The sequence below is a fragment of the Varanus komodoensis genome, unplaced genomic scaffold (genome assembly GCF_004798865.1).
Source record: "Varanus komodoensis strain SLA01 unplaced genomic scaffold, ASM479886v1 scaffold3, whole genome shotgun sequence".
In the NCBI taxonomy this organism is placed as follows: domain Eukaryota; kingdom Metazoa; phylum Chordata; class Lepidosauria; order Squamata; family Varanidae; genus Varanus; species Varanus komodoensis.
The window spans coordinates 38,264,921-38,287,933 of NW_025335761.1; the positions used below are offsets into that span (position 1 = coordinate 38,264,921).

Sequence of the window (23,013 nt, forward strand, 5' to 3'; positions counted from 1 at the left end):
ACTTGGAGATTTAATGAGAATAGTAATAATAGCTCCCTGATACTGTGTGAAATGTGTGTGAATGATATTTATTTCCCTCCTACTGGGCTGTATAAATTTTGCCAGACCCTGGGGGCACAGTGATGATAAATAGTTTCTATTTGTTGTGTTGCAAAATGTGCATTTTTATGACACAATGTGAACAAATACTTTGTTCTGATGTTCACAAATGGCTTACTGTCTGAGAAAGCTGTGGGGAGGAGGGGAGGACTACACTTCAGTAACAGTGCATATACTTTTCATGGGAAGGGCTCTGGTTTGCTCTCCAATACATCCAGGTAAGCCTGGAGAAGACTGAAACCCTGAAGAGTCAATGTGGAACAAGGATTGCGGGCAGGAGGGGCTCTTCCAGCTGCGGCCATTTTTCTCCTCTCTCCATCTAAGCAGATGTGGACAATTATGCTCATGCTGAGCATTCAGGCAGGCTTTGAAGTATCACAGAAATCAATAACAGAAGAAACAAGCCATGTTGGAATAATGACCATCAGAGAAAAGCAGCATAAAGATAAAATGCTGGTTCCAAAGGAAATGTTTCTCCTTCTTTCCAGACTGATGAGCCAGGTCACTTGTTGAGGATGGATTATCCTGCTTAAGGGCCGGTTCTTTGGCCCCTTGGCTAGTCTGCTGTCCTTCCCTGGCACCATTCCTAGGCTGGCCTCCTCTTCTCTAGCATTCTCACTAAACTTTTGTGCAGTGTTTGGAACTGATTCTGAACAACCATCTAACATCTCTGGGTCCACTGGCCTTGGCATTTCCACTATGAATTCAGTTGTTTATTCATTCATGTATTTATTATTTTCAAATTATATGCTGATGAATGGAATGACAGGGATCGCTAAGTGGCTAACAACATTAAAATACATTAATTTAAATTAATCAAGCAAGCAAACATTACAAGTACAGGGCGGGGGAGTGGGGGAAATCTGTTGGAGCACAGTGAGCTATTATAATCAGGTGTTGAAATCAAGTCTTGAAATACCTGCTGAAGAGAACAGTTTTTGCCTGACACTGAAACAAAAATAGTGCCAGTGCCAGGAGGACCAGTTTAGGAAGCCTGTTTCAAAGGTTGGGGGCAGCCATTGAGAAGGCCCTTCTTCTAATTGTCATTCCTTTTACTTCCTTTAGGGATGGCTATTTCAGAAGGATTTCATTCCCTGATCTCAGTGGGGAGGTTGGAGTATATTGAAAAAGCTGGTCCTTCAAGGAACCAGGTCCCAAGGCATTTAGGGATTTGTATGTTAAAACAAGCACTTTAAATTGGGCCCAGACTTCAACTGGCAACTAGTGTAATTCATACAGAATAGGTTATATGATACTAGGTCTTAGGTGGGCACATGAACTGATACCCACCACCAGACACACATCCCTATTTTGCATAAGTTGAAGTCTCCAGACCATTTTCAAAGGCAGCCCTATGTAGAGCAGGATGTTACCAGCACATGAATAACTGTGGTCAAGCTCTATCCGGATAAGGCCATAGTTATCATATTTGCTGCAGCTGGAAGAAGTCACTCCTGTCCACCAAGTCCACCTGAGACTCCAGTGGCTATCCAAGAGCACTCCCAAGTTGTGGATCCTGTCCTTCAGAGGAAGTGCGATGCCATCCATGACAGGACAATGGCCATCTAATCCACCACACAGATGATCTACCAACAGCACTTCCATCTTGCCTGGATTGAGTTTCAGTTTATTGGTCCTCATCCAGTCTATTACTGAACTCAGGCACCAACCAGTTCAACACAGAGATTATCTCACCTGGATTCAGTGTAAAGGAGAAGTAGAGCTGAGTGTCATCATCATACTGCTGATACGTCAGCCCATACCTCCTGATGACCTCTGTCAGCAGTTTTATGTAAATCTTGAACAGCATGGGCAATAGCCTAGAACCCTGTGGAACCCCATGGCCTTACTGTGGGACAAATAATATTATATTTATTACTCACATTTTTTTCTCCAAGTAACCCAAAGTAGTTTACATAATCCTCCTCTCCTCCATGTTATCTTGGAGGAGTGACTGGTCTAAAGTCACAAGTGAACTTCATGGCTAACTGGGGGCTAGGACCCGGATTTCCCAAGTCCCAGCTCAACTGCTGCACACATCCATTTATACACAGGCATGTTACAGCATGCACATATAAATCAAAACCATGAGAGCAAAAAGGGTTAGGAAATATTCAGGGTGAAAGGTGTCCACCTAGCCTGAGTTGCAGGGCTCCCTTGTATAGTGCTATATTCATGCATATTTGCATAGAGCAATACCAAAGGACTTACTCCTACTCTGCATGGGGGAATCCAGGTCTCATATATGTATAGGTAGTTCCCAAGGTAAGAACAAGTTCTGTTTCTGAGAACGTCCTTAAATAGAATTCATATGTAAATCATATCACGTGATTAAGCCAGATGCTTGTCTTAGTATATGTTTTACCTTTTCCTGCATATAAAACCCTTAAGAACCATTTCCGTGTTCATGAAAGCACCTTAAACACAATACAGCATTGTAATGATGATAATGATACAGTAATAATAAAGTAAGTACAGGTGCTGGAGAGAGAGAGAGAGAATCAGTATTAAGTCCAGTCAGGGCCGTCTTAACAGCATTATGGGCCCCAGGCAAAGCAGTGTACTGGGGCCCCTACAACAACTACAACTACTGTTAATTTTGGAAGTTTTCCAATGGTTAACATACACAGATTAATATGGGGCCCACAGGCAAGTGCCCATCAGGCCCATGCATTAAGACGGCCCTGAGTCCATCCGTCTCTGACTCTAGGGAGCAGTGCTTATCTCTGTTTCTTTGCCAAGGGAGCCAGCATCTCTCCTCAGGCAGCTTCCATGGTCATGTGGCCAGCATGACTAAGTGCCAAGGTGCATGGAACACTGTTACCTTCCCACCAAAGTGGTACCAACCAAAGTAAGGCAATTTTGAGCCTAACATTAACTAATGATGATGGAGGTGAACCTGGTGCTGGAGAGTCAGGGTTTGATTGTGCTGCTGGAGCGGAGGTTACCACTGGAGTCGCTTTCTTGAAGTAGGCATAAATGGTTGAAGCAGCTGAGAACCTGGTTATAAAGGCAATCACTTCCTACACATGTCCAGAAAAACACTGGCTTGGGTATGCTTGAGTTGATGCCAGAGAACGAAACACTATGAATAAAGTATCTCTAGGGAATTAGGAGTCCATTGATGACACATTGCCAAATGTGTTGCATAGTTCCCTAGAGATATTCAGGGCTTTTTCTAGAGATACTCATATAGGATTTATAGCAGTCTGTGCATCCATAAGTATGGGTTGTTTGTAACCTGGGGTCTACCTGTATAAAAATTCTCACATTTTTTTTTATTTTTTATTTGTTTCTTTGTTTGTTTATTTCGGGAACTTCTATGCCGCCCCATTTGCCAAAGCCTTGGGGCGGCTCACAAACATAAATAAATAACATCCTATAAAACAATATAATTTAACAGTATAAATTAAATTTATGGCAGACTATATAGGCCTCATACTTTGTAAACTTCCAAACTAATCAGTTTGCATCATGAGGCAAGAAATGGGTCGTAACTCTTCTAAAACTTCCCCACCCGTCTTTGGAGAATACTGCTCATACCCTCAGATTCTGAAAACGCACAACAGGCACTACAAAATGGATACCACCTTGTGTGCATGTAACTGCAAGCAGGGCAGGAAAGGACTTTGGGATTTCAGGTTAATCCATGTGCTGTTTGACAGCTCCCCCCACCCCCATACCCTGCAACTCATCAGCTATGAAAGCGTGTGGAAACCCTGCCACAGGCACATTGGAGCTGAAGGTGTCAAAAAGAGCCATTTCACGCTCAACTGCATTGCCTAATACAATCCTCAGCCAGAACAGGAAAGCTGGGTGTATGTTTCCGTATGTGTTTAATATACAGTACATTTAGTTCCTCCAGCAGCGTGGAAGCATCAGAAGTGGGTGCAGAAGTGAAAGAGAATGTGACTGAATTTAACACACTGCATGTAGTCTCCTCTCGGTGCAAACTGGTGGAAAGGAAATATAGATTTTCTTTCATCCCCCACTAGCTGGATTACATGAAGGGCTGGAGGGCTGTGTGAACAAAGAAGTGCAATGGTGGATGGATATGGGAAGAGGGTGCATGTTTGCATAAGCAGGCTGCCCTGTCTGTGTTACCTGAGCACATAATCACACACCAGCCTTCACCAGTGGTCAGGGAATGCCATTTTCAATTGGACAAGGTAAGATGTTTGGTTTAATTAACGGTGTGTTTCTGGGGGACGTGCAAGGATTCCCTCTGGAAGGTGAAAATCCAATAGCTTCCCAGCTCAACCCTCAGGAAGCCATCCCATCCTGCCCCCACCCCAAACTGATGTGAATTGAACCAGCACACAAATCTGTGCTTTTAAAATGGACTGTACTCTGCATCAGTTGTGGGGGAAAACTCTTAGGAAATTTATGCAAATTGTGATGCCAGAGAGTTCCACACATTTCTAATATTTCTGCAAATGTGGAGATGGTGTGATAATTTGTGCAAATTTCCTAAGATCAACCAAACCACCCCCAAAAAACAAAAGAAAAAAGCAAACACAAAACTCATGCAAAGCACAGTCCATTAAAAAATGAAAAGAAATCAGATATGTGCAGATATAAGGTAGTGTGGATAATATTGTTGGGAAGTGACTAAAGCACTATGACTCTGTTTTGTTGGAATTCCTTTTCTGATTCATGCATGTCTAAAACTACAGCTTTTTATTACTTTCCATTTATTCACACACCTAATCCATTTTAAAAATGCAAAGAATGATCTAAAATGGGTCCATGCCAATTTTACATGAACTGGTGCAAAGACCATCCTGTCTGTGCTCAATTTTGGTGTATTTGTGTGAAAAATTTATGCACAGTTCCCTAAGACAGACAGACAGACAGACGGATGGACGGACACACATACAGAAAAGCTAGCTAGCTAGCTGGCTCAAGCTAGCTCAGGTTTCTGAGCATGAAGACTAGTCCAGTTCTTCATGACAAGGGCTTCTGCATTTTGGCCATGGACTTCTGAGCTTGTGCATCTGCACAGCTTCCTTCCAGAGTCCCTTGACACTGGCAGCTTCAGAGGAAACAGTTGACAAGAACAGGAAAAGAGAAGTTGTGGTGCGCTCTTTGCTCTCAGCCATGACACAGCTGACCTGCTGCAGCTGCAATCCCAGCAGTTGGGGCAGGGGCAGGGAGCACGGTCCAATTGTAAGAGGCATGGTCTGAGGAAGTGCAGAGGTCTGGATAAAATAGCATCACAGTCCACATTTATTTATTTATATATTTACATTTCTATGCTGCTGTATAGACCAATGGCTCTCTGGGAGGCATATAATAAGAACCATGAGCAACCAGCATAGAACAAGTATTAAAACAATAAAATCAACTGTACAAAAATTAATCTGATGTACTATACAAGGCAGAAAAACATAATAGGCAAGCAGCAATGAATAGCCAAATAAAACCAGAATGCAGGTAGCTCCTAGGTTACAGACAAGCACCATTCCTGAGAAAATTCTTGAGTCAAATTTTATGCAAGTCATATCACATGAGTAAGCCAAATGCTTCTCTTAACATATGTGTATATTTTATCTTCCTGTGCATATAAAATCCTAAAGAACCACTTCTGTATTCACTAAAACACTTTAAACACAATACAGCATTCTCATGATGATGATGATGATACAGTAATAATAAAGTAACTACAAGTACTGAAGGGGGAGAGAGATAATATGTATTTTAGTGTGTAGGTATACAGTATTGTAAAAAAAAATAAAAGAAACCATTCTTAAAATAGTTTATAACATTCTTTCAAATCAGTGTCTTATAGAGTTGAGCTAGGGATTATCATTTTTGTATAGCAAGATCATGAATATGAAGTATTTTGAGCACTTTAAAGTACTGTATGTTGTTTGTTCTTTTTGTTTGTTCATTTACTGAGTTAGCAGAGAGTTGCTCTGCAAATTTATATTAAACCATAAGAGTAATAAAATGCCACAGTTCCAAACAAAACCAAACCTAAAACAAAGTGTTACCTCATGTTAGCAAGTTAGGAATAAAAGCAGGATTTCAAGCTTTAAAACAATAACAACAGAGGAGTAAGGAGAAGTCATCTGGGAACCTCTGTTTCTGCCCTTCTCAGAAACTGTTTTTCAGGACTACCTGTAACTGCTAAATACAAGTGTTGAATAAAAAATTCTCAACCTGGCAACCAAAAGTAAGCAGTGAAGGCGCCAGGTGCACTTCCTTCAAAAGAGTATCCCACAGGGTGGGTGGCAATATGGGCTGAAGGTTCCCCACAACCTTGTCAGGGGTGGTCTGAGTACTGCAAGTTAGAAGCAAACCTTGAGCATTGCTAGGATGTTGGATGAGAGCAGATGGACAGGCTGTTTTGTCTGGCAAATGGCATGTGCTCTCAGCAACATAGGACTGTAGAAAATGTTGTATGAAAGCACGTGCACTACAATCATCCTCATATTTCAATAATGGGATACATTTATTTATGCTTTTGATTTATAAATAGTGTCCATAACGTATGTTAAGCTGGCCATGTGGGTATCAACAATGAAGAAGGAACAAAAAAAAAAAAAAAAAAAAGAGAGAGAGAGAGAGAACTGAGATTTGCAGGAATCTGGAACATGCTAATTTATATGGAGAGATACAAATCTATTCATTACTATAATGAAGATATAAATGCAATACATTTCACCATATTGAAGTAGATTCTGACCAGTGTCACTGCTGATTCTGCTGCCCAAGGTCTAACTCTTGGTAGACAACATGAAGCTCTTGATTCTTATGATTCTTTATGCTAAAATTGGACTTGGACTGAACTGCTTCAAATAGAAGACTGACCTCTGCAAAGTAGGTCTTGTGGCCACCCTGGCTGGCAGAAAAAGGCTCCAGTCCAGTTGGTGGTGATGGTGGTGCAGAGGTGACAGTGCAGCTGGAGCAGGCATTTGGTGCTTTCACATCTCAAAGTTCAAGCAATATTCTCTGCTACTTTTATGTAGCAAAGCTTTCTGCTAGCAGTGGTGACCATTATTCTCTCCAGGTAATTTATGAAACATTTGTATGATGAGACTAAGTTATTTGTGTAATATGGGAAATGTTATATGTGGCGAAGAACTATCAATTCAAGGAGGGTGGGAGAGAAATTCATTCACACTTCATAATCTGTACACTAAAGTGCAATTATTCTTCAGTATTCACATTTATCTGATCCTTGTGACACAATTTCCCTCTATATGATATAGACATAAATATATAGATATAGAACTAGTTGAAAGTACATCCAAAATAAATTTGATTGATAAAATTGCATCTTGCACCCAGGTGTCATGAAATAATGAACAAAAAAATACTTTCTATTACAGAGTATGGGTTGCAGAAATGTGGACAAAATGCATATATTACTAGAAGTGTGGATAAACATGTATGCATATGAATTTTCATACAGTAATGGATAAAGATTGGAAAACTGACAAACCAAGAAAAACCAGAATTGATAGATTTGGTCACTCTAAAGTGATAAAGTGATAATCACTCTAAAGTGATTTGTCTACTGCTAGTCCACAGACAAAAGATAAGTCACAGGTGGCCTTTTTGGATTTTAAACTACTCTTTCCACTAAGGTTTAGAAGATAAGAGTCTTTAAAACAAAACACTTGAGTGGTGAAGTACAAAATTTTTGTCAGCTCACAAAACATGTGAATGTGCATTGTTCACAGTATCAAACATGAGTCAAAGCAGGAGAATGTGTTTTCTGAAACTGTTTGCAAGTTCTTGAACTTGTATTAAAGTGAACTTGTATTAAAAATATGAAAATTTTGATGAGGAAAGGTTACAGTCATGTGACATTAAGAATGCATCATGTCATGCTTTAATCTATGGGGGAAACTTGCACAATTTTACATTTGCTGAAATTTTACATATTTTTGCAAAACTAATCCTATTTATGCACTAATATTGTTGAATTTACAGGGAATCAAACCCAGATTTTTAAGAGTAAAAGACTCAAAACCTAAATGAATCTGTCAATTCCTTCTTCTTTTTAATTACAAGTTATTGTTGTCCTGAATATGCGGAGCTGGAGAAGTCTCAAATTTTTATCTAAACTAAATTGAAACAAAATTCTTACCCATCCATAAGAATGCTGCGTTCAAAAATGTCTATGCAATGCATGCTCCAGTTAGAAATCTACATGAAAGGTTATCCAAAGATTTCTGGAGAAATTTGCTACCAAGAAAGGTCTCTTGCAATACTAAAGAAATGATCAAGAGTCTGCTGTTGGCTGGCAGTATATATCAGCTTGACATTTAGGAAACAAAAGAGGTCTTTAAGTTGAGTTGAGTTGAGTTATCAGATAAATGGATAGATGCTGTATCTGCATTACTGACCAAATGGTACATAAAACCAAAACTCCATGGGGAACATAGGAAGCTGCCTTACACTAAGTCAAACCTTCTGCATGGAAAGCACAGAGGAGTAAGTCCCGCTAAATGCAGATTTTTCCTCCCCTATCTGGATACATCAGCAATCAAGCTTGGGACTTTCTGCATGCAATGAGCTCTGTTTATGAGCTACTAATGAGCTCCACTGCTGATACTGATCATTGTCCCACATGCTGTTTTTTATTGTGGAACACGAGGATAAGCCCTACACAATAGTACTGTAAATTACTCTCTTGACCACTTGCATTTAGATTGATCTACAGCAGGGGTCTCAAACTCAACTTACCTGGGGGCCACTGGAAGTAGAAGTCTGGGTGAGGCTGGACTGCATCAAGCGGTGGTGGTGGGCCGCTCATCCCACGGCTGGCCCGGGCACCGCCAGCGCTTTGAAGGCCGCAGGGCTCCTCCCCCATGCCCCACCCGGCCCGGCAATTGGCCCGCGGGCCACGAGTTTGAGACCCCTGATCTACAGTGTCTTCCAGGTACTGAGGTAACCTTTATGATCTGAAGCTCAAACAGAACTCATAATGAAACTCTTGCTTTTCTTACTTTCTTCAGAGGCATCCATCCTGAGTTACGACGGCAGTATGTATATGAAGATCATCATGCCCATGGTAATGCACACGGAGGCGGAGGATGTGTCCTTCCGCTTCATGTCCCAGCGGGCTTATGGGCTGCTGATGGCTACCACATCACGTGATTCAGCGGACACACTACGCCTAGAGCTGGATGGAGGCCGCGTCAAACTCATGGTCAACCTAGGTATTGTACCGAAACAATTCCCCCCTCGGCTTTTAGTTTGAGCTTGTTTTGTTTTCTTGTCCGTCTCCCCTCCCCACTCCCCCACCCCTGGTTTGGTTGAATTGAATTATAAGTAGTTGCTGATGTATTTTTTGTAACTCTATTAATTATGGAGAAACAGACTCTCCAGCTATCATTGCATGGAGATTTTATGTTAAATCCTGGTTATGGATAATGTGGTTTTTAAGTCTTTTTTTTTGGTTTCATTTAAGTTTCCTTTCTTGTACTCGAACTGGTAGCTTTGTCTAAGTCATGCTTTTTGGTCCATCTTTTGATCGGTCACATCCTCATTGATTCAGCCTTCCTGCTACTATTCAAAACAGTCAAAAATAAAGTGTGGTGACAATGGTGAAGTCATAAAGGAAAAGGTCTGTAATTATGGGGGCCTAGCTAAAAGGCTGATTTTTTTACAATTCAGATATTTTTGTTTTTTAGTCTAATGTCTTCTGTGTCCTTCTGGAAAGTGTGGCAATTAACTTTCAGGATTTACTGTACAAAAGAGATGGCAAATTCTGTCTTTCTGCTGCTTTGACCTACAACTCCCATGATCCCTCACTTTTGGCTATGGTGCTCATGGTGGATAGGAGTTCCAGGCTTAAACACCTGAAGGATCACATATTACTTATCCCTGCTTTACAAAATATAGGGTACAACATTTTCTTTAAAAGAAAAATGACAAGTGGTGAATATATTTAAATGTAAATTAATGTATATTAATTAAATTCAGGAAGATATTCAGAGAGTTTCCTCTTTCCTGCCCAAAACAAGGTATGCATAGAGGCAGAACTGCATGTAGAAAATGTACCTATTTCTACTGCAGGAAAGGGGAATTTTGTATTTAAATGTTTGAATACTCCAGTGACAGTATAGTATGCAGCACCTTTTCACATTCAGCCCCACAAAGAAAACAAACAAGAAAACTGAAATCCATCTCTGCACCTTGGGAACGGGAAGTAATGCTCCCTGTTCTTTCAATATGTCCCAACTTAGACCATTTAGACCTGCCCTTTCTCTTTGGATATTATGTTGTTTCAACACACACACAGACACACACACACACACACACACAGAGGCAATTGTCCTTTTCCCAATCCTTTCACTGGAGAAATTCCCAGGAAACAAATGGCTTTGTTTTCTGCAGCTGGCAAAAGCTAACTATTCTGAAGATATGAAGAGCCTGGCAAAGGTGGGATTCCCCATTTCTGTTATGTATGGCAAGTGAAAAGATTTGCTTTTTGTTCTGCTGTGCTTCTCTGGGCTCCTAATGGAAAAGCCAACCTCATAAGGTTCAGACTTGGGAATCAACCTTTGACTTTCAGTGAAATGGTCAAGTGATATCAGCACTTCCCATGAAATAGTTAAGCTCTTCAAGTTGAGACTGCTTTAAATTGCTTGGGAATAGTATTGCATTATTTCACTCATTTAGAAAAGGTTCATTTTAGGGACAGGAACAGGAAATTCATGAAAATACCTCTTTCAGCACTTCTCCATCAAATCCAAACTAGTGAGGGATCCTGCTCATTCTTACAGTAACCAGATTTGTCATAATGTTGAAGACTCAAATGTGGGACTGTATTTTTAAAAGCTATGTTTGATCCCAAACAATCCCAAACATAAACTCTTGCTTTGGAGGAGAAGTTCTTCAGGCCATAATGAGGTAATGAGTTCTGAGATGATATCTGGCCAGGAGATACATATTTTGGTAACCTTTGGTACCAAAAAAGATGATAAGAGATTGCTGATCTGGGGGGCAATGCAGCTGATTTTGAGATAAGCTGATGAGTTGCAAATACATATCAGAGAGTACTGTAGGACTATTGAAGCAGTATTTAAGTTCAATAAATAAATAAAATTGGCAAAGACTGTTTTGAATGGTATTAAAGATTCTTGTGCTTGCTTCCCCCTACTTTTTATTTTATTAAACATACATTTGAGTTCTCTTAAGGGTTGTCTGTTTATTAAGGTATTTTCTGTGATCATTCTATGCTGTGTATCCAAGTTGCAAAAGCTTCCTTTTACCCCATTGGTCATGGTATATCAAAAGATGGTATTCAACCCTTCAAAGGCCTGAAGCCTGCGGCCCGCACAGCAAACAGCCTTTCGAACACAGTGTACAGCGCATCCTGCAGGGGCTGGACTGTCCCTCTCACCTGCACAGCATTGTTTAGCAAAAACCAATCAGAAAGGACTTAGATGGATTTGGGGGGCGGGGGAGTTTCCTGGATATAGATATGACTCCTTTATGGAGTTGTTGGCTCTTCCCAAGGAGGGAACTCAGGGCAGCCTTATTTTCTGCCTTAATAACATATATCACAGCACATCACAGCCTCACTTGGAAAGAGTAAAAACCCAAATGTGACCGTTCTTATGACTCTTGTGAGAAATTAGAGGAGAAGGAAGGAGGGAGAGAGAAAGAGAGAAAATGCAGGCATAACTTTGTAGATGCTCCAGCGTGAATTTTGCAGCTTAAAGCGTATGTGCTGAAGAGGAGAGCAATGGTCAGTCATATGGAGGGCAGCCACCTTCATCCTTAGCTTCCTTGTCTGCTGGGCAGACATGACAGTGATTTAGAGCCGCTCAGCGTGTCCAGCCTTCCTCCCATAGTGTGTCTTCCAGGAGGACTCTGGTGAAGCTCCTGCTGAGAGGTTGGAGACACCTTCTGTAGTACTGGTTGAAGCCAGCAGGCTGTAAGGAAGTGCCTTCAATCAGCCACACTCCCCAGTCTTACATGTGGATCTTGGGCATGGTTCTTCCTTAAATGAAGGTCCTTGATTCACGGGCAAGCAATCTTGTCTTCAGAAGCCATATGATGTAAGAAATCTAATCTAATAAATATAAGAATTCATGCCATATGTGGCTACTTAATATTAAAAACATGCTATAACTGTAATACAAATCTACAATATATGTGTGTTATATTTTTTTCCTGTAGCAAAAGGAAGCATAAATACTTTCCCCAATGTCTGTATCCTACTTTTTAATATATATAAGATACCAGTACTGCTGCCATCTTTGCCCATGCCCTGCCACTTTAATCCTAGTGGGCAAGCCCGACAGGTATAATCTCAATAGGTTGCTTAAAAGAAGCTCTAGCAAACCCTGAGAACTGGGGAAGAAAGTATTTTAAGACGTTGTTCTGGGTCATCGTCATCTAAGAGAGATTGCTTGATCAGAAAGAAAAAATGAAATAAAGCAAATCCGTTAATAACTTCCTTTCTCTTTGGGCAGCTATTAACAAATTTGGTTCATTTCAGCCTTACTTTATCAGAACCATTAATGAGGGAAAGTCAAGTAGTTTCTAGAAGTTTAAGTAAATACCTGTTATGGGCAATCAATCAATCAATCAATCCCCAACCAACACCCTATTTTGAAGCAAATGTAACATTTTAAAATCATTCGGATATAAACCCTGTCTCACTTGCTCAGATATAATTTCTAACATTTTCTCTCTTCTCTCTGTCTCTCCATCCCTTTATTGTCCTGTATCCCAGCTATGGGAAGAGGTTTTATACATATAAATATATACCTTCTATCTCTGTTTATCACTCCACCAACACACACCTGAAAAGGGATAGAGCCACACCTGTATGGTGACTGTACCAAATGCTCAAGGACTGTTTGCTCCCACTTTTCTGTTGCGGTTGACGACACATGACAAACCTAATCGCACGAAACCAAACCCATATTTTCTTAAGAGAAGTTCTGCTACTCAACAGACTCTCTGTGGCTTCACTGCTCCTGATTGGTTTATTCCTGGTTACTCAGATTCTTTGACTTCCTTTCCTTTCCTTTTTTGTTTTTGTTTCTTGTTTCTGTTTTTTATGCATTTTATTTTAGTAATCTGAAAGGCTGCCCTTTTCAAATTTATAGGATATGAAAAGAAAATTCTTCTGCCAAGCTGTACTGTAGTTAGCATCATTTACTCTGCATGAAATAGAGGGCACCCTCTGTGTCCACGTTTCTGAATACCTAAGAATAGGTCTTTTGAAAAAAATAAACAATTACAACAATAGTCTAAATTGGTGGACATATGCAGCACTGACCCTTGTCCTGGGCCATAAAAGTGAAGAACTTAATGGTTACATCAGCTATCTACTGTTAAGAAATGTTACTCAGCCAGATGGTGAGACACTCAAGCACAGCCTTTTCCAACCTGGCACCCTCTGAATATGTTGGATTCTGGGAGTTGTAGTCCAACTCATCTGGAGGGTACCAGGATAGGGAAAGCTGTTCAAGCAGAGAACATGTCTTCAGCCTAAGACCTGAAGAAGGCAGGGATGCTTTCCTAGTTTCTGCTTCCATGATGTTCTGGCCAAGCTCTCAAAGCATCTATTGTATTCTGAAAGAATGGCAAACAGAAACTTTGCAGCAGAAATCCCTGCTTTCCTATTTGACCATTAATATGCACAAATAGCTTGGTGTATAACCTTTAACCTTTTTGTTTGTTTGTTTTCCCTCCATTTGTACTGTCTGAAACATCTGAGTGAAGCACATGGGGTTGTCAAAGATGACCAGACCTGCCACCACACTGCCTATTTCATCTGCTTCCTGAATGTTATAGGTGCATCATTTAATCCTAACATTCAGGCAGCAAGGTGAGACAGGGCTCTGAAGAACTGGCTGGCTGGATGTCTTTGTTATTAACCCTTCCCAACCAATCAAAAATTTACCACCCCTCCAAAATGCACTGAAATCTGGGCTGGGCGTTCGTGCGGTTAGCTGTTTGCAAGTGGCCATTTTATTATAGGGGACAAGGGGCAGTATGTTAACCCTTTCCTCGGCTTGAAAAGAAGTGACCACACACAGTTTCCCCTAAAGTATTTTGAGTTGTTGGAAGGGAAATGGGCCAATCCTTAGGAGAGGTGGAAAGGGTTAAGCGTTGCACCAGCAAATCTTTCCAAACCAATCCTATAGGTATGCTCTGTCGGATAGGTATGCACGGATGCCAAGACACTAGTTATTCAAAAGAAGCAGTGCATCAAACCTTGTTAAAAATAATCCTAGGAGGGTTTAAAAAATAGCCTGGAATGGGAAATAATTTTGCATTTTGAAAGAGAATATCTGTGCCTTTATGCCAAACTAGGCATTTTTAATTAGCAGCTCTTGATTAGAATCACTAGATAATCTTCAAGGCACCATTTTCCTTAAAAGGAAAAGAATTCTCTGAGTTGCTATATAGCGGTATATAGGACATCCCTTTTTTGCACATAAACACACAGTTCTCAAGTAGGAATCAGATCTGATATTTCTGTAGAGTATATTATAGATGTACAACGAACCATTCCTGAGTATGTATAGAATGTTTATAAATATAAAATGGCCACATCTCTTTGCGTGTGTCTGTCCCCGGAAGGGTGGACTGATTGTTTTTGGATGTCTGCAGCTGTTACCTTGAAGGATGCAATTTCATCTTTCATTTATTTTTCCCCATCTAGACTGTATCAGGATAAACTGTAACGCCAGTAAGTTTTCCCTCAAGTTTCATTTTGTTCTTTCTCTGTATTTATTGAGATATACAAATATATTAAAAAGAAATTAACATATTTTCTTGGCTGTTTTATAAACTGCTTCTTCTTTTCTTTGTACTGTATTATTATTGTTGTTATTACTATTTTAAATAAGTTATTGGCTTGAGAGATTTGGTAGATTCTGAAGCTGCGGAGGATTTGAGATGGCTGTATGTGAATGTGATGTGTGTGAGAATGATTTCTCTAGGGACAAATGAAATGCTAGATTTTCCGGGTTCACAGACAAGTATCCAGGGAATGGTAAGAACTGAAATTTATTTCAGTAGCTTTCTATGGTCCTGGGGAAAACATCCTGAGGCAGATGTGATACCCATAGAAATAACAGGTACTGTATGCACTTCTCCACTACAATACTAACCATAGAAAATATTATAACAATATATTTCAACTGGGCCACAATGGTGACTGCTTTGTGTGATATTTATATGCAATCTGTTTTAAGGGATTATATATCTTTCAAAGGTTCATCAGTGCTTAGGAAGATCTGCACACCATCCTGCTTTCTCATGCTTCTGAATTGTGAGACATTCCAGGGAAATGTTTCAAAATGGTTTCTGTCAGAGCATGTTACCATGAGGCAGACCTTGGAAGCAAGAATAGGAAACACATGACCCCTTCTCCCCTGTGCAAATAAGCATGGGTTAATAATAAAAGAAAAGGGCAATTATGAAGTAAGAGAAGTATAACAAACAGTATCTGATTTTCCCCCATAGAATGAAATATTCAATGCATCAGATGTTTTGCCCATTTAATAAGCAACAGCATCTGATTCAAAAACCCTACTTTCATAAATATTTACAACTGTTGGGCTTATTCAATTTAATATTTAATTACATTTCTTCCAAAGAGTTTCATCTTACTCTTTTTAAAAATATCAGTTTGGACTAATTTGTCTAAAAACTGTTCTTATATGATTTATTTAGAACCCTGAATGTGCTTGTTCCCCTCTGCAATGGCCTGGTCCTACTCTTTCTTCACATTATAGAAAAATAAATGAAGGAGGACTCTTCTTTTGTGTACTACTTTTTAAAAGAAACTAGGGAGAAAAGAGCCAGTTTTTTTTCCTCCAAAAATGAAAGTTATATGAGGATCTGACACATGCAAATATTGGACTGGTTTCAAAAAGCTGTATGGCTTGCATGTGTTTCTTGCAGCATCAGCCATTATGATCTCTGATCATTTTCTTTCTGGGTTGACCATGCCTTCTGTGCTTCTCTACATAAGGGGCACTTCACGCAAAAGCTAGAATCAGCCTTAAGGAAAAAGTGTTGCCCTTAGAAATCCTGTGTGGCTTGTCAAGGGATGGGACACTGGGCGTGAGCTCCATTTCAAGTATCAGATAATGCAGTCACTATTAATTGTTATGCATGGCGCTCCAGGTCTGTGTTTTTAAGAGCAAACAGAGCCATGAAAAGGGGATAGCAATTGTAATGAAGTTTGATATTTTCACCCCGTGGTCACCAAGAGTAGTGGCAGTGAGAGCTCCAACACATGATAGCAGGTAAGACTTAAGCTTTGAATTCTCTTGTTCTATTTATGTGTTGAAAGAATGGTAAGAGAGAGAGAAAAAAATGAATGTGCCATTTTATTGATTGGTAGTTCGTTCATGTTCCCTGAAATTGCCATTCTAGCTTTTTCCTCCCCCTCATGTTTTGCTTTCCTTCATTTATTCCCTCACTGTGAGGTGGTAAAAATGAACTTTGGAAGAAATATGCTTCTACAAAAAATAGAAAAAATATCAAATTACAAATGTAAGATTTTTTTAAAGAGTTTTTTTTAAAGAGACCAACCAAACTGGTAATATCACAGGTAGCTGAATACAGTACAACATTTCAGCCTTTTTTCACACAAAAATGGAAAAACACTGAAGCAACCATACATGTAGAAGCTTTATTGTCAAGGATTGACAAAATGGTACAAATGGTTTTTCCTTTCCATTACCTGATAGTCATAGACTAGTAATAAACTCTTAAATGAAGAAATGATGTGATATATATATATATATATCCTATATATATATATCCTAAATCCACTGTCCAAATACACACATCCTAAATCCACTGTCTATATAGAAAACATACCTGGAACTCCATGGAAGGAAAGGCAGTTTAGATGCCAGTTTTCAGCAGACAGTGGATTTAGGATGTGTGTATGGACACACATGCATATACAGAGGCACACACCTTCTCACAAATCTCACCTTAGCTTTTCTAAAGGGAAATGGAAAGAAAGCCATCAGCAGGGCATTGGATGAAAGGACAGAATCAACCTGCCCCTCCAGTTCATTTAAGAAGCTTTGTTTTTGTTACCTGCTGTTATCTCCGACTTAGGGTAACCCTAGAAATGAAAGGCGTCCAAAATGTCATCTCCATGACAGTCCTGCCCAACTCTTCTAAATCCAAGGTGGTTGTTTCTTGTATGGAAAACGATATCAGATTTGGCCTTCCTTTTCTTCTACCTTCAACTTTCCCTAGCATGATTGTCTTCTCCAGGGAGTTGTTCCCTCTCAAGATGTGGACAGAGTATGACAGCTTCAACTGAATTGAACTCTTACTTCAGGCCAGGATCTCACTGTCCATCCAATTTGAAGGTGGCAGGCTAATTTAGGAGGCTTAGTATAGGCTGTGCAGTTCACATGTCTCTCTCACCAGATTATGGGAATCCGAGTGGTCAAGAGGAATAGCTGTGGGGTTGCTGCCTGAGACAGTTGCCTTACACAGGGAGGGCCACCGCCTGTTATTGGCATTTGGTTGCCCATGTCAGCACGGAATGTGGAGTTCGGCCATCAGGACCATATTTTCAGTGCAAAGTGTATGTGTGTGCAATAGAGCAAAGGAACGTGGTTGCTTCAACATAATTTTGTTGTTTTGTTCATAAAGGCCTTATCTGTCAAGTTGTGTGTCCCCCTGCCTGCCCCATTGCCATCACGGTGTGATTGTTGACTGTGATGTTAAAGAACCTTGCCTTTGTTAGGGCACAACATGTCTTTTCCTTTCTATTATTGTAAAAAAAAAATTTTTTTGCACCTGGACCTTATTGTGAATAAGGGTCAAATTAGTTTCTACATTTTTAATTATCTTCAGTATTCACAGGGGTAAATTACTATTTCTTTTCTTTCATGAATACGTACGAGAGAACCATCAGTAAGCATGGAACAAAATGACGATTTTATCATGCTAATTAACAGTTACCGCAAGAGACACTTAGAATAAGCATAGGCTTGTCTTTAATTGCTTATTAAGAACCTGTTAGCATGCTGACATCTTTCTGACTGGTATAGCTGCACCTCCCTCTACAAGGAAAAGCACATTTTAAATGATTAATGTGAAACAGATATGGAATGCGGGCTTCCAATGGTCTTTGGTCAATGCACTTTCATTCAAAGCCCCTAGTGTGGTCCTCTTCCATACATCCCTGTCTTTCTAGAAAATTCTGTGAAAATGCAATTGAATAGGATTCCATAGAGGCCATCACTTTCTTTTCCAGTTCCAAAAGATAATTTTCAGTAGCTCAGAGATGCATACAGTTTGGGAAACATTGGTGTTGCTTGAGTTTACTGTTGATAGCTGCATTAGAATCCTTTTCTGAAATCACAGAGGATGGCTAGACCCCTGGCACCTTTCTCTAGGAATTGGATTGAAAATTTTTTAAAGCTCTTTAATAGAGCTTCTTCAAATTGCATACATGCAGACAATTGCTATTTACAAAATAATACAGTTAAGGCTGGAATATGCATGCATTGTATATGATCAAGAACTGTATCTTGGAAACTGACTTTGGAAGTGCAAAACCCAAGATATATATTACTAACTTTGACATAGTATTCTAAGTGTCCTCTATAGGACACCTTTAAGTCAGCTATTAGTGATGTCCTTAGAATGTCCTTTAATTTGGTTATTATGCCCCCAACAGTATTCTAACATTGCATTGCAAATTATTTCTAAGCCCCATGGTTATTAAGATATTCATAATTTGCCCTGCTAAAAACTTCTGCCCCTGGCACTCCCACATTGGCATATTGTGGTCAATCAAATACTACTACATGCCAGTTGTTCTGCCTCTTCATGGCCAGAATTTCTTCCCTGTGCAACATCCTCTCTTTTTTGACTGTGTTAGACACTGGCCTTCTGCTCACTTTCTTTTTTTCCTTTACTAAGTTCCTAGAAAAGGGGAGAGAGTCCTGGGACTCAAGAAGGCAATTTTGGATACATTCAGGGACTATCAAAAACAGCCTGTAGTCTCTTATTTATCATGCATGCTTGGAAACCATGTGTTGATCATCCTTGTGATGTGTCCATGAGTGACAAGACAGAAGTTTAAATCCAGGTATATCACAGAAGCCACAACTTTTTAACATGGCATTAGTTGATAGCTGAGTCAGGAGACTGGCACATACCTTCTAGTTCCCATTTTCCAAATGGGCTTATCTCATTGTAGTTAAAGCCCCCCTCAATAATGTTAAATCAAAATCATATGGCCTGGCTCTGTGTACGGCAGCTTCCTATACCCCTATGTTTTCTTATGAGCTCTATAAAAACAGCCTATCATCACTTCTCCTAACCAATCAGTCCTGGTTAGAATTAAGCCTGGTTAGAATCAGTCCTGTCTGATTAAGCTTAAGTTTAGCTGATTTTCTGTGCCATCCTCTTGATGTCTGCTCAGAAGTATGTACTACTGAGTTCAAAGAGGTCGGCTCTCAGGCATGTGGCTAAAGGACTGCAGTCTCTCCTCCTTCTGGGGACAGTTAAATTAATATTGTATGCTCTTTGAAAGATTTTTTTTGTGACTGAGCTCAGTGGAAGCTTTTATACCTCAGGGTAGGAAACCATAAGGTTCATTGGCTTGTAATATCAAATGGAGAAATGGTCATAGGTATTACTCTCAAAAGAAGGGGGATGAAAAAAGCAGCTTGGCATAGTCTTGCCTGTGGGGAAGAAAGGGGAAATTGTAGGGAAGAAAAACCTCTGATGACCATGTAGTGAGCAGTGAGAGATGCATGGAAAAACACTTCCCACAGACGGGCTCTTGACTGAAACACCGTCAGTGTATGCAAAGCTCTGGCATATAAAACCTATGCAGGGGATAAATCTCACTAAGGCGGGGAGAAGAAAGTATTTACTGAGAACTTTAGCCTATAAGTATGCAAACTAAAAAGCTACTTCACTCTTTCTATAGCACCTGGTAAGGAGGATAATTGATTCCATTATTTTTCCCCATGTATATGCTGATAAGGGGGCACTGGAACTTTTAGCAAATATGTTGCATTCATTCATTCATTCATTCATTCATTCATTCATTCATTTATTTATTTATTTAAACATTCCTATGCCGCCCCTTGCCGAAGCCTCGGGGTGGCTCACAACACAAAATAAAATACAATAAAATACAAAAATAACAATATAAAATTAGCAATATAAAATAATAATATAAAAGAAGTCGCCCTGGCCAGATAAATAAGCAAATATTGTTATCAATTAAAATGATGCTTAAATAAAAAGGTCTTCTCCTGGTGCCGAAAAACAAATAACGACGGCGCCAGGCGGACCTCTCTGGGGAGCGCATTCCATAGATTGGGCACCACCGCAGAGAAAGCCCTCCTCTGAGTACCTACCCTCCTAATTTCTTTCATGGAGGGTTCCCGGAGAAGGGCCTCTCCCGCAGATCTCAAGGGGTGGCCGGGCATATATGGATGTAAGCGCTCCTTCAGGTAACCAGGACCCAAGCCGTTTAGGGCTTTATAGGTCATCACCAACACCTTGAATTGGGCCCAGACTTCAATGGGAAGCCAGTGAAGCTGACGGAGGACTGGAGTCATGTGAACATAACACCCCGTCCCCGTCAGCAGCCTGGCAGCTCTATTCTGCACCAATTGAAGTATCCGGACCGTCTTCAAGGGTAGCCCCACATAAAGCACGTTACAGAAGTCAAGGCGGGAAGTCACCAGCGCGTGTGTCACCATCACCAGGCAGTCGTACTCCAGGTAGGGGCGCAGCTGATTAATCAGCCAAAGCTGAAGGAAAGCGCTCCTCGCCACCGCTGTCACCTGAGCTTCCAATGAAAGCTCCGGGTTGAGGAGAACTCCCAAGCTGCGGACCTTGTCCCTAAGAGGGAGTGCAACCCCATTCAGGACTAGGTCAAATCCACCCTCTCCGAAGCCCGATCCGCCAACCAACAGGACCTCCGTCTTGTCTGGATCGAGCTTCAGTTTATTGGCCCTCATCCAGCCCATTACCTCAGCCAGGCACCGGTTCAGCACAGCCACTGCCTCACCTGGATTGGTGGAAAACGAGAGGTAGAGCTGGGTATCATCAGCGTATTGATGATTCCGCAGCCCACACCTCCTGATGACCTCTCCCAGCGGTTTCATGTAGATGTTAAACAGCAAAGGGGACAAAATAGACCCCTGTGGTACTCCATAGCATAGCTGCCATGGTGCAGAGCCATAGTCCCCCAGCACCACCTTCTGGAATCGGCCATTGAGATAGGAGCGGAACCACTGCAAAGCAGTGCCTCCGACCCCCAATCCCACTAGCCTATCCAGAAGGATACCATGGTCGATGGTATCGAAAGCCGCTGAGAGGTCCAGGAGAACCAACAGGGACGCACTCCCCCTGTCCTTCTCCCTGCACAGGTCATCGTACAGGGCGACCAAGGCAGATTCAGTACTGTACCCGGGTCTGAAGCCGGACTGAAATTGGTCTAGATAATCAGTTTCATCCAAGAGTGCTTGGAGTTGTCCCGCCACCACCCGCTCTAACACCTTGCCCAGAAACGGGATGTTGGTCACAGGTCTATAGTTAGTGGCCATCTCTGGATCCAGTGACGCTTTCTTCAGGACTGTTACTATACCTTTCCATGCCCATCTCCTAAGAACTCTTAATGTATTATCAACAAAAGTTCAGTGGAGAACACTAATGATGTATAAATATGCGCGCGCGCACACACACACACACAGAGATATGCCTATCGCTAATAACTTGTTTCAACCTGTATTCTCTTCATTTTGCAAAATTAGAAAAGGGGAGCATCTTGTCAGAGAATTTCAGTGTCATTTAAGATCTCTGGAAAAGGCATGAAATTAGGATGGGGACAAAATTTGGGGACACAGTGATATTGGGTGAGGGCATAATTATTCATCAGTTTGGGAGTAGTGGATTAGTGGATGTTGGTTATAGCAGCATCTTTCTTTAGTTTTTTGGGAGTGTAACCACCCCTTTAAACAATGTTCTGCTGCTGCCACTTGCTGTGATAGCTAAACAGTATCAGTTCAAATAAAAAGGAACTTCTGCCAATGATTGGGCAATATTCCCCCAGCATTCACAATGCTTTGAACTCCTCCAAAAATTCACTGCATGTGATTGGAGCTGTTTTGCACATCTGTCAACCACTGTAATATATGCAGTGACCACAGAATGATGCTTCTGTTTTTATTATAAGCTCTTGGGACGATAGCTGCATAAATATATCTTTCATATATTTATTGTTATATTTGTTTATATATTATATTTATATGCTGCCCTATAGTAGGTGACTTACAATATAAACTGTGGGCTTACAATCTAAACCACGAGCAACCAACATAAAACCACAAAACAAGAATTAAAAATCAAAATTAACACAATAAAATCAAATGTGCAGAATGAAACCAAGATTATATAATATAAATGGACCAGTCCACATTAACAGCTGCGCAGCTCTGTTTTGGATTAATTGGTGTGTCTGGCCCATCCTCAAAGGCAGCCCCATGTAAAGTGCATTACAGTAGTCCAGGCAAAAGGTTACCAGTGTGTGGATAACTGTGGTGAAGCTCCGCTCGTCCAAGTCGGAAGGTAGCAGTTGATTTAAGAGCAGCTGGAGGTAATCAGTTTGTAGACCATTTTCAATATCTTGAAGCCGTTTATAATGCAAGATTAAAATACAAAAATCTTTTTGAGAAGACTTTTTGTAACACTTCAAAAACTTTCTCAAATAGTTTCTGCTTAACTGTACCTAAGTCAAAGGAATATGTTTCTTTCATAGCATGATAAAATTAATGTTTCAGAACAACCTGAATCTTACCTACAGGTCACATTCAAAAGTTACACCGTGCTTTTCATACCTTTCATGCTTTTCATGTCCTGAGTACTTTGCCATAAATGGAAAATTACTTCGTAACTGCTTCATCATTGGCA

At 40.5% G+C, this 23,013-nt stretch overlaps 1 protein-coding gene across 17 annotated transcripts in view; it reads left to right on the forward strand.

Annotated features, from left to right (window-relative positions):
- The window catches only part of NRXN3 (neurexin 3), a 1,430,678-nt gene that overhangs the window by 489,800 nt on the left and 917,865 nt on the right, over positions 1–23,013 (forward strand). For 15 of the 17 annotated variants that reach the window (XM_044437223.1, XM_044437237.1, XM_044437228.1 and 12 more), the window contains 2 exons: positions 9,072–9,275; positions 14,750–14,776. In XM_044437223.1, coding sequence (XP_044293158.1) covers positions 9,072–9,275; positions 14,750–14,776 — 231 coding nt within the window. The remainder of the gene's footprint in view (positions 1–9,071; positions 9,276–14,749; positions 14,777–23,013) is intronic. The other 2 variants (XM_044437230.1, XM_044437234.1) reach the window with 1 other exon arrangement.